The sequence below is a fragment of the Patiria miniata genome, unplaced genomic scaffold, assembly GCF_015706575.1.
Source record: "Patiria miniata isolate m_02_andy unplaced genomic scaffold, ASM1570657v1 HiC_scaffold_29, whole genome shotgun sequence".
In the NCBI taxonomy this organism is placed as follows: domain Eukaryota; kingdom Metazoa; phylum Echinodermata; class Asteroidea; order Valvatida; family Asterinidae; genus Patiria; species Patiria miniata.
This window is the reverse complement of record NW_024037068.1, coordinates 26,037,410-26,049,852: the sequence shown is the minus strand read 5'-3', so window position 1 is coordinate 26,049,852 and position 12,443 is coordinate 26,037,410. Positions and strand designations below refer to the sequence as shown.

The 12,443-nt window shown below is 41.7% G+C and overlaps 1 protein-coding gene across 1 annotated transcript in view; it reads left to right on the top strand.

The window, feature by feature from the left end:
* The first annotated feature begins 2,205 nt into the window (after nt 1–2,205).
* The window catches only part of LOC119735326 (nephrin-like), a 35,695-nt gene continuing 25,457 nt past the window's right edge, over nt 2,206–12,443 (top strand). Inside the window, exons 1-2 of the mRNA XM_038209024.1 lie at nt 2,206–2,606; nt 5,574–5,902. Of these exons, the coding sequence (XP_038064952.1) occupies nt 2,206–2,606; nt 5,574–5,902 (730 nt within the window). The remainder of the gene's footprint in view (nt 2,607–5,573; nt 5,903–12,443) is intronic.

Below are 12,443 nucleotides of genomic sequence, written 5' to 3'. Positions count from 1 at the left end.
TTTGTTCACCCTACATCTAAGAAGGACTGCTACAGATACTCTTTCGTACCAAGAACAACAGCTCAGTGGAACCTACTTCCTACAGAAGTCAGGGAAGCTACTTCAGTGGAGTCCTTTAAGTCAAGATTCCATGAGATGCAGTTGTCTTCAAAACTAAGGGGGCCTACTAACAAAATTGTTTAGGGATGCGAGAAAACAGTCTGTCTACATTTCAGCACTGATTAGTTGATGATTATAAAAATTGGACAGGCCTACCCCCCCCCCCCCCCGCAACAAATCCTGGATACGACCCTGTAATTCAATATTGATTCAAACTATTTTTTTGTGTCACAGCAAGGGGCCCCCCCCCCCAAATCCACACCTGTATTAGGTTTTTTGTTCCTGTTACATGTGGGTTGTAAAGGGGAGGTCAGGATGGGCGCTGGAAGTAACTTCGGTACCCTCCGTACAAGCGCTCCACCGAATCGACATACTTTGACTGTATAAACACATTTGTTTCAGATACTGGGTCACAAAAGTGTGACAGGCATCTCAAAAAATTGAGTACAAAAAAACAGGAAAATTTCTGTGTTTATGATCATACATATAGCCTACCGGGTATTTTAAAAATGTCACATTTCGCTGTAACGTATGTAACATGTATCAATTGTGTGGACACTAAAGTTCAACCATGCACCTATTCTTAATTTGTATTTGAATGTTATGAATTGTGAATCGTACAAGATGTATGAATGGGTACCGGGGTAGCTTCACTTCAAATATATTTTAAAGCATACATGTAGTTTCAATTTGCTTCACTCTATGTAGGAGGAAAAATGAAATGTTACGTACATGTAACGGACACCAAAGTGATTTGTGTTCTTAACATGATTTTTTCGTACATGTATGGAAAGCACATGGAGACAATAAAAAGTTTTTAACAATATGTCGTAACTGCTGATGGTTTACAATCACTCCACTTTCCATCAGGACATGTCTGTTTTCAATTGTTGGTATACCCATGTTATGTTTGTAACATGTGGGACACCAACTGCCAATTTTCTTATTTCCTCATTTTTTTCAGAAATTTCAAGTATTTTCCATAGAAACTTCTGGTATTGATAACAAGAACCTTTTATATAAGGGAAAAAAATCAGTTGTCAAAAGAAGTAAAATAAATAACAGTTTATCAGGAAATAGAAGACTTCTAACCCCTTATTTTGCATGTCACATTTTGGTGTCCAATTTTGTGCCCTATTTTCACGCTAAATAACTGATAAAAAATAAATCCCATGTCCAGTGGTCATAAAGTTGTCTCCTTTTAATCTCTAACTATGTACGCATGTGAGAAAACAATAAAAAGACAAAACGGTAACAAAAAGGTTATTCAATCTGGATCCAATTTTCTCACCCCAAAATCTCTCCGGTATTGTCAATGACACACAGTACTGGTACATGTATGTATTTTACCCGTGGGGGAGGAAAGGCCCAAAAAACTGGTAAAGAGAATACAAATGAGAAAAAAACTTACATTGGACAGATCCACACATTCATGACATGCCATAAGACCCCTTAAATTGTTCCCAACAAGTGGTAATTTTGAAAAAAGAACAAAATATTCTGATAAACTTACCGCTCACAATTAAATGTGTCTACCGAGTTGTGCCATCCATTTCTTGGCTAGATCGTCGAACGCGTGTGTGACGTCATTATTGAAGAAAAACAAGTTGCGCTGAATCAACGAGTGTTGCGTGTAATGATATGTGCTCCGCACCAAAAGCCCATACTGTCATACAGAGCGGGGCACATATAACTACACGCAACAGTCGTTGATTCAGCGCAACTTGTATTTCTTCATTAGTGACGTCACACAGCCGCTTGACGATCTAGCCAAGAAATGGATGGCACAACTTGGTAAGAGCGGTAAGTTTATCAGAATATGTTGTTATTTTTTCAAAATTACCGCTTGTTTGGAACAATTTAAGGGATCTTATGGCATGTCATTAATGTGTAGATCTGTCCAAGGTAGTGGAATTTCTTTTCGTTTTTTGTACGATATGCTAATTGGCTCGTTGCAGCGCTTACGTCAGGTTATGCAATCCAGAATGTTCACCTAATCTCCTTTATATAGAGCTGATTTGGTTCTAAAGCATTCATTCTCGGTCAAGCAACACACCCTGCTACACCAGACTTAGTGACTGCCAATACAGCTCCTGCTTATGCGTCATGTCACAGAGCGATATACAGCCTCAGCCCGTTGGCGGCAATCAAGAAATCTTACAAGCCATCCAAGCTCTGACAAACGCTATAGACTCAAAAGTCCAATCTGCTTGCAAGAAGCAGAAACTCACCGACACACCTACCTTCAAGAGGGACGGTAATCAGCAGCAATTTTCTCATTGCGAGAAAGTGCTGAACTTAATCAAAACCTCTCTACAGAACATCGAAACGCTTGACCTAGACGAAGCAAAAAGCAATCTGAAAGAAGCAATCAAAGCCACCAAAGAGCGTCAGAAACTAATTCGACTCGCCGACAGATCGGAGCTCGGCTGGGGCGTTGTCAAGGAGTACGTGGCGGATACCCTCGCCGAGGACTCCAGCGATGAAAAGAGAATAAAAAAAGTCAGGTGTGTTTACAAACACAAATGCCCCGCAACGGTGACAGTTCCCATGACATAACACCACTCTTTTAACATCAACTTACATGTACCTTGGTCACATGGAACATTCATTGACAGCATTAGTGTCTTCTGTAGGTTTTATATGAATTAATCCCTAATCCCTATAATCTCAGAATAAATACATGATTTCTATTGTTTTAGCCACTGTGAACTTGACCCTTGACCTTTTGGCCCAAAATTCAATGGGCTTCTTAGGATTACCAAGAACAATCCACAAACCAAATTTGAAGTTCATATGTTAAGTATTTCTCAAGTTATCGCGCTGACAAGATTTCTATTGTTTTAGCCACTGTGAACTTGACCCTTGACCTTTTGGCCCCAAATGCAATAGGCTTCTTAGGATTGCCAAGAACAATCCACAAACCAAATTTGAAGTTCACATGTAAAGTATTTCTCAAGTTATCGCGCTGACAAGATTTCTATTGTTTTAGCCACTGTGAACTTGACCTTAGGCCTTTTGGCCCCAAATGCAAAAGGCTTCTTAGGATTGCCAAAAACAATCCACAAACCAAATTTGAAGTTCACATGTAAAGTATTTCTCAAGTTATCGCGCTGACAAGATTTCTATTGTTTTAGCGAATGTGAACTTGACCTTTGGCCTATTGGCCCCAAATGCAAAAGGCTTCTTAGGATTACCAAGAACAATCCACAAACCAAATTTGAAGTTCATATGTTAAGTATTTCTCAAGTTATCGCGCTGACAAGATTTCTATTGTTTTAGCCACTGTGAACTTGACCTTTGGCCTTTTGGCCCCAAATGCAAAAGGCTTCTTAGGATTACCAAGAACAATCCACAAACCAAATTTGAAGTTCATATGTTAAGTATTTCTCAAGTTATCGCGCTGACAAGATTTGTCCGGACACACACACACACCCACCCACACACACTTGTTTCACATGACTAGTGTGGACTTTCCATTGCTTTCGTGTAGTTAAGAAAAACCAGTGAAAAAACTCATTTTTCTCAAACTGTGAAAACTCTTTCAACCCAATTTTTTTTCTATGATTCCCTTTAGTGTTTCTCTTCATTCTGCTACAGATAAACCTAACCCAAAAATGCCTCTAAACCTGTTTTCCAGAAAAGGGGAAACACTGTGTGGACGTGGGGTAAGTCCACACAACGTCGGTGCTACCTACATTATGTGGACGTCTTTTGTTCGGAAGTCCACACTGCGTATGTAAGACAAACTCACCCACACACCCACCCACACACCCACCCACGGAAGGACAAGGCGGAAACAGTATGCCCCTTCGGCTTCGCCGCGGGGCATAAAAAGCCGAGAAGGCAGCTGCTGCTAAGAAACCGGCCCCCAAGAAGCGAGCCAGCAGTAGCAGGAGACCATACCAAACCAAGACGATGGCAGCCAATTATATGGGTACTGCTACTCCTTTTCGTCAGCAGTATTTTCGTCCCTACCAGGGAACTTATCACAACAACCGTATCTGCTTCCAATGTGGCATCCAAGGACATGTGCGCACAACATGTCCATCCCTTTGAGCACTCCAACAACCAAGACTGCAAGCATCCAGAACATCTGACAAGCAGTAGAGACTGGGAACATCAAATCGACGGCAAAACAACAGAAGGAGTTCAAGGTAGATTAAAACAATGCATTTCCTTTTGGAGAAGTGTTTTGAAGGCCACTAATTTTGTTATAGATGTTTTGGATTCAGGTTATAAAATCCCGTTCCTAACCACTCCGCCTGGTTTGTCGAACAAGCCATTTCCGAGCTATTGAGAAAACGGTGCATATACGAAGTCGATAGTCCGCCTTACTGCTGTAACCCTCTCACAGTTGCCGTAGGGAAGAAGCTAAGACTAGTTCTAGATCTTCAACATCCCAATCAATTTGTTTACAAGACCAAGTTCAAATATGAAGGTCTATCCCACATATCTCAAATTCTAGATCACAACCAGTACTATTTCAGTTTCGATCTCGAGTCCGGCTACCATCATGTTGACGTTTTCGGTCCCCACCAGAAATACCTCGGTTTTTCTTGGAGATCTAAGAACTCCACCACTAAATTCTACGTGTTTCGCGTCTTACCATTCGGTCTCTCCAGTGCGTGTTACATATTTACTAAGATCACCAGGCCGCTCATCTATCATTGGCGCGCACAAGGAATCACTTCGTTTGCCTACATCGATGACGGCATCATAGTATCCCCAGATTTTCATACCGCACTGCACAACTCTCTCACCATTAAACAAACTCTAGTCAAGAGCGGATTCAGCAATGGTTATGCAATCAGGTTATGCAATCAAGAATGTTCACCTAATCTCCTTTATATAGAGCTGATTTGGTTCTAAAGCATTCATTCTTGGTCAAGCGACACACCCTGCTACACCAGACTTGCCCACCCTTCCCAACCCATTTAAATTAACTCAATTAATAATGGAAATCGGTTCAGGGGGTGTGCACCTCCGCCGAGGGTCCGGGTTGCACCCACGTTTCCCCCACAGGGGGTTTTTCGTGGCCACCGAGTAGCAGGCCAAAACCTGTTACGCCGACACTCGGCATCGAACCGATAACACTCCTCAATCAAAAATATTTTTATCAACAAATAAATAACTCATTAAATAGTCTAACAGAACTCAACATGACTTTATTCTTCGATTCGGCTATTTGTTGCCAAAAAATTGCCGATTTGCGGCTATTTGCACAATTTGTCGCTTTAAATCCAGGCACTGAAGAAATGTTTCTCTTTGAAATTGTTAACGTTCCATTTTTGCAGGAACATATGTTTATATAAACAGACGAATTTGTTCGTCATTGTTACCCGTACTGTTGGGTGGTCTTTTTCACTTTTCCTCTACAGAAATATCGAACAACTACATGTATACATCTACCCTCCGTGACTCATCCCTCCGTGAACTAGCAAACAGCACACTGCTGTCTCTCTTGATGTCAGCAAAGGCCGAATCCACCACGACCAAGTACAAGGCTTCATGGACAAAGTGGGAGACCTGGGCTTCATCAAAACCAGAGATTACCAAGTTCCCGGTCAACCCATTCCAATTTGCACTCTACATACATCGCATCTGTCATCCACCGGATCCAAGTCCACCGCCGAACTCGCTGCAGCAGCCGTCAAATGGGTGCACAGTTTGGCTGGTCTACCCTCACCAACAGACAACAGCATTGTCAAGATGGCACTGCAAGGCTTCAAAAGGCAGAACTCTTCACCGACCATCCGGAAAGACCCAATCACACCAGACATTCTGACAAAGCTGCATACATGTACATGTATCAACCACGGTCACTCCTCGGCAACACTGGCAGATCTGCGCATCCTGTTTGTTTGTTTCATTTCTTACGCCGGATTCCTTCGCTTCGATGACATAAGAAACATTAGCAGAAATGACTGTACAATTTCTTCAGACCGTCTTACCATACACCTTTGCAAATCCAAGTCTGACCAATTTCGGCAAGGGACAGATGTCGTGATCACTAGAACTTTCAAACCGACTTGCCCAGTGCTCGTGGCCGAATGGTATTTTTCGGCTCTAGGCGATTCCAACAACTCAACCTTACCGGTGCTTCGCAGACTTGTTGCCACCAAGAGGCCTTACATCGTCCACCAAACCACTCAGCTATACACGCACACGCGAGATAGTACTGGACGCTCTACGACCCATCGTCCCCGATGTTGCCACTTACGGTCTTCACAGCTTGAGATCAGGCGGGGCATCTGCTGCCTTCAATGCAAACGTTCCTCCATTCCTGATATCCAAACAGGGCAGGTGGAAAACGGAGAGCGCCAGGAACGTATAAATTTTCAGTTAGACAACACGTCTAATTTGTTTGCTACTAGGAACCTGGGCATTTAAGACACAAGCCTCTTTTCCGGCTTAAAACCGATTTGCGGTTGGAAACATTTTCAAGTCTTACTTTTAAGTATTAAAAAGACTGATTGGATACTGAGTAATAGAAAATTAAATTAAATTAAATTAAATTAAACATTTAACTTAGTCTTGCAAGTAAAAAAAAACAAAAACAAACAAACAAACAAAAATGAAGCACGGAGAAAATAATCTGATGCACAAGAATAACTTGTTACTTTGATTCGTTTATCTAATAGAATGCTTTTTCTTGAAGATTTCGTGGAACTGTTAAAATGCTATTACACATAATTTAAATAATGAATTACGATATTGAGGAATATTAAACATTGTTCAGAAGATCTTGTAGAAGAAATGTTTAAAACGATACCGTGAATAATGTTATTAATGGAATTATAATATAGAAGAATATTAAACAGCAGGGTTCGCTCACGACCGATCCCAATGTTCACCAAAGCAAACCTAAAATTGTTGTCATTTTCCTTTTGTTCAATGAATCGTCGCAGTTCTAATGAGGTCAAAAATAGAAAAGAAGTGTACTTTCTGACGGAAGAATGGAGGAAGAAAATTGTTTTTCTCAATTTGTATTCACTTTACCAGCCTTTTCTCCCCAAGGGTATGCACAAAAATGCATACCGTGTGTCAGTGATCTCCATGTGGGTACAACTATAGTATACAGGGCCACTCCATTCTATATCCGCGCATCCATGGCTGCGTGGATGCGCAGTCGGTTTTCTATAGCGCCCTCTATTGATTAATAATAATAATAATATCTAATTCTTGTATAGCGCCAAATCCGTCAAAATTGACGCTCAAGGCGCTTCACATAAATAAATAAAATTTAATTTAAAATTAAAATTTACTTCATGCCCACTCCGCATCCGCTCATCCAATAAAGTGCCCTCTACTGATTAAAATTTACTTCATGCCAACCCTGCATCCGCATTTCTAGGCTTCCAATAACGCGCCCTCTATTGATTAAAATTTACTTTAAGCCCACCCCGCATCCGCGCATCCATGCATCCAAGACGGAATGAGTAGGTACATGTAGGTTGGGGTATGTTTTAGATAGGGAAATAAAGTAGTACATGTAGGTCCTATAGGGTAAATACAGTAGAGGGTCCTGGGGTAAATAAAGCGCACTCTATTGAGGACTTCATGCTCATCCACCCCGCATCCGCGCATCCACGCATCCAAGACATCCCAAGCTGTCTCACTTGGTTTAAATACTACGTACTTGTCAATAATTCACTCTCTATAGCGCCCTCTATTGATCACAATTTACTTCATGCTCATTCACTCTTTATACCATACCCGCGTACGCATGGGAGAAGTGTCATATACCAACGTTGCTTTGTTCTCAAAAGAGTGCCATTTTACTCAACAACCCCACTAAGCACATCGCATCCAACTACAAAAAAACCCACCCTTTTCCGACATGGCCCTGCATTCTATACGGTAGTTGCTCCTAAATGTGTAGTCAAAGTATGCCAATTCGGTGGAGCGCTTGTACGGAGGGTACTGAAGTTCCAGCGCTCCACTCAGAACTACAAATGAACTAGGCCTACTAGGAGTGCTAGATACGGCCCTAGGGCTAGGTAGCCAAGGTGGACTCCCTGCGTTACATTGGTCGTAATACCAGGCATGCAACTGGGAAGTCACAAAAAAGAGGAAATCCAAATTTTTCCCAGACTTTGTAGGCCTACAGTGTTTTTCTATTTTCAATGGCACACATGGGAAGTACAAAAAGAGGAAATCAGCTGATCCGAGGAAAAGTTGCGCGCCTGTAATACTCGTAGTCTAGTCCCACTAACTGGGTCGCTAGAACTCCTTTTTTGACACTTGGGATGTTGCTGTCGTACTAGCGACCCACTAAGGAACTATTGTCAATTTAACAATTTCTAAAAATCACACAAAATACTTAACAAAAATACCTTTGAAAGCACCTACATGTACTGGCATCTCCACATGTCAAAGACAAAGTAATCGGGCTCCAATGATACTCACAATTATTTTTGGGCTGCAAATCCGTGAATTTCAACCACCATAGCACAGACATCATACAGCGATCACTGATGGCTTTGATCTATCAGCGTATTATATGCACGTCACCATGGACATTTTTGTACATGCAAACACGTACGTGAAGCATGGGGACAAGCACATAGCCATTGTCCAATCGTCATGCATGCGTGCCACGCTACATGATACATGTACAGTGCAGTGACTGCCTTGTCATGAAACAGTCGTAGGTGCATCCCCGATCTACATGCGTCTTTACATTTTTTTCATCATTTTGGCCTAAAAACCGACAGAATCCACCTATGTTAGTTCTGCGCATGATACGTGAGTATGTCAAGAGATAAAGTACGGAGTATAGGGGCAAACTGTGCAGCGGTTCTGTGTGAAATGTCTCCATTTTGATGGACGTTTTTGTACTTTATTAGTGTTTTGTGCTGCAGGCAATTTTGCGGGCTTCTTGATCTATGTACGTGGAGCCTCATAGTTCTAGGAGTAATCCACATGTACAAAAACGTGTCGCACTTTGCCAACAATTTTGATTTTCACATTTAGGCTTACTTTGTAGTTTTTTTTTGCTTTAGAAGCATACTCACCCTCTTTATAGGCTAATCAGAAAGTGCTGCCTTTTTCAGATGTCCATTTTTCGTGAAATTTCCAGATACATTTGCACACGTTTGCGTATCAAAATTTCAACATGAAATTTCACAAAAATTAGACCTCTGAAAAAGGCAGCTTTTTCTGATTAGCCTACAGTATAAAAAAACAGCAAAAAAAACCTACAAAGTAAGCCTAAATGTGAAAATCAAAATTTGGCAAAATGCGACACGTTTTTGTACATGTGGATGTGTGGCCTATGTTTACGGAGGCAGTCCAGTAAATAGGCCACTTTTATGGGGCTAGGCTAGATTATACAGCCCCAATCATGCCAATAAAACATACATACATGTAGGCACAATTGCAGAATACCCCGCCACTCACCTATCCCACCTCGTATCCGGATACGCAGATACGGAGTCACGCTTGGATGCTCAACCAAAACAACACGCGTGTGCCACCCCGTCTCCCCGTATCCGCGTATCCACTTCCCGGCACCTACTTTGGACTTGGACGTTTTCCCCCAAAACCACACGCGTGTGCCACTCCGTATCCCCGTATCCACTTCCCGGCACCTACTTTGGACTTAGACGTTTTTCCCCTGCTCCCCATTCAAATCGTGTTGTCTCTGCCTTCGTTATTTTCCAACATGGACATGATGGATATCGATGCTTCGTTCTCATAAATAATACAGGGAAATAGCGCCCTCTTTAGACCCTCCAGCGCCAAAACCACACGCTTGTGCCACCCCGTATCCCCGTATCCGTGTATCCACTTCCCGGCACCCCATTCAAATCGCGTTGTCTGCCTTCGTTATTTTCCAACATGGAGATATGATGGATGCTTTGTTCTCAAAAATAAGACGGGCAAATAGCGCCCTCTTTACACCCTCCAGCGCTCAAATCCACCCCGTATATTGTATCCGCATATCCACTTCCCGACATCTACATGTTTTCGACTGCGTAGCCATTTATTTTTAGGGGGTAATTTTCGCGTGGCGGGGTATTCTGCAATTACTCCTACATGTACATGTACCTCCAATATAAAGCAACATCACAACAAGGCCCTCACGAAGCAGTGAAATTGGACATCCTACACTGTGGATTCTGATGCCGACATTAACCAGTGCTGGCATGACAATCACCATGATGGAAGATGGCTTGAGTTGACAATGGGTGTATATTGAAAACGTCCCTCGTCACTAAAGTATCAGGCTTTGGTGGAGCCAAACAGTTAACAAACACTGGGTTTTCTTCAGTGTACTGGCACTACTACTGGATAAAACAACAACCCAAAGCTCCATCAATAAAATCCACTGTGCTTGGCTTGATTAGACTTGGTCAAGTCTGGGTTGCGCTCGGCTCGGTCTGTGCCTGTAATATAGTAAATCCACTCACGTCACATGCACAGCGCATATCGCATATACAAATATTGAGTGGCTCAGCGTTGAATGGGAGGAATATTATCGCAAGGTAAAATCTGGACTTTTCCATTTCACGAGGCGAAGCCGAGTGAAATGGAAAAGTCCAGATTTTACCGAGCGATAATATTCCTTCCATTTCACAATTTAGAGCCACTCAATATTTGTTTTATATAACTGACATATAGATCCTTGTCTTTGATATATTTGAACTTTTATTTCAATACAAAACTGGAGGAAAATGTATTTCTCTCTTTGAAACCACCCCTTCACGAAAATGTTTGAATCCAACGCTGCAGCGCTTGCTCTTTGGAACAATACGCGCTACGCGCAACGCTGAACGCGCACACAGGTACACCAGCATGCATTTGCACACAAATACTGCGTCATGATCCTAACTGTTGAATAGACCGCTTGCATATGCGTTCGATAATCGACGCGCGAAGGCGCGCGACGCCATGTTGTGGGACAAGCGTATATCTATCCATGTACATTTTGTCCCACAACATGGCGTCGCGCACCTTCGCGCGTCAATTATCGATCGCGTCTGCAAGCGGTCTATAGTATTTCCCATTCCCCATGGGCGGATAGTACTTTTTGAGCCGCGGCATGAATGGGAGCAGTAACGAATGCCACGTGATGTGAGTTCCACCAATCAAATGACAAGGATCTGTATGTCGGTTATATAATTATAATTATGCCCATGAACAGTACATAACGCGCGCCCTCATGCGTCGAATCCGGACCATCATGTTAAAAAATGTACATGTACATTACCCATTGCAACCTCGTACCCTGTGGGTACGATTTCGCAGCGCCATGTTGTTTCCCATCATGCCTTGCGCGATCGTAACCCCTGGAATTGTGTAATTTAAATCGAAGTGGCTATCGTTACGGCAGTCGTTGTTTAGCGCCCTCTACGATACTTTGTTGATACGCACGCAGGTATATAATTATTTGTATGCAAATACAGCAAGTACAGTAAACATGTGCATGCCCGTCATAATCCATGGTCGCGCATGAGTTCCCGCCATGCCCCGTGGACAGGTTTTTTTCACAGGAAACAGCCGCGAGACACTTTCTGACGAACTTGGCCGCACTCGGGTTTCCTTGGGCTTAGACTAGTAACAGGTTTCGTTTTTCCTTTTCCTGTTACCCTTTTTTCGTTTTTGTTTTGGCAAAGAAAATGTTGTCTTAGTTTTTAGTTGTTTGTGTTTCAGTGAAACAAAATGAAACAGAAATGAGTGTGCTGCGTTTATTTACATAACGTTAACTGTATACAAAGGAAAACGATTGATGATTTTGTTTGATACGCATCAAAAGCGGAATGCTGTAACTCGATGCGTTGTCTCTTTTTCTGAACACAGAATCAAAAACGGTGCACAGTATAGGGTTTGCTTTTCTTTTTTTCTTTTTAAAATTAGAAAACGGTAACTGGCAAATGGTTTTCTTTTTGTTTTTTCTTTTCAAAATTTCAAAAGCAAAAACGGGTAAAGGGTTTGCTTTTCCTTTCTTGGTTCAAAAATTTCAAAACAAATACGGGTAAAGGGTTTGCTGTTTCCTTTTTCTTTTGAAAAAATTAAAAACGGTGACTGGTAAAGGGTTCCCTTTTCCTTTTTTCTTTCCACAAATTTAAAAGCAAACAAGGGTAAGGGTTTGCTTTTCCTCTTTTTGGTTCAACAATTTCAAAACAAAAACTGGTAAAAGGGTTGGCTTTTTCTTTTTTCTTTTCAAAAATCCAAAAACAAAAATTGGTTAAGGGTTTGCTTTTTCATTTTTCTGTTCAAAATTCTAAACCAAAAATTGAAAAAGGGTTTGCTTTTTCATTTTTCTGTTCAAAAATTCTAAACTAAAAATTGGAAAAGGGTTTGCTTCTTCATTTTTCTGTTCAAAATTCTAAACC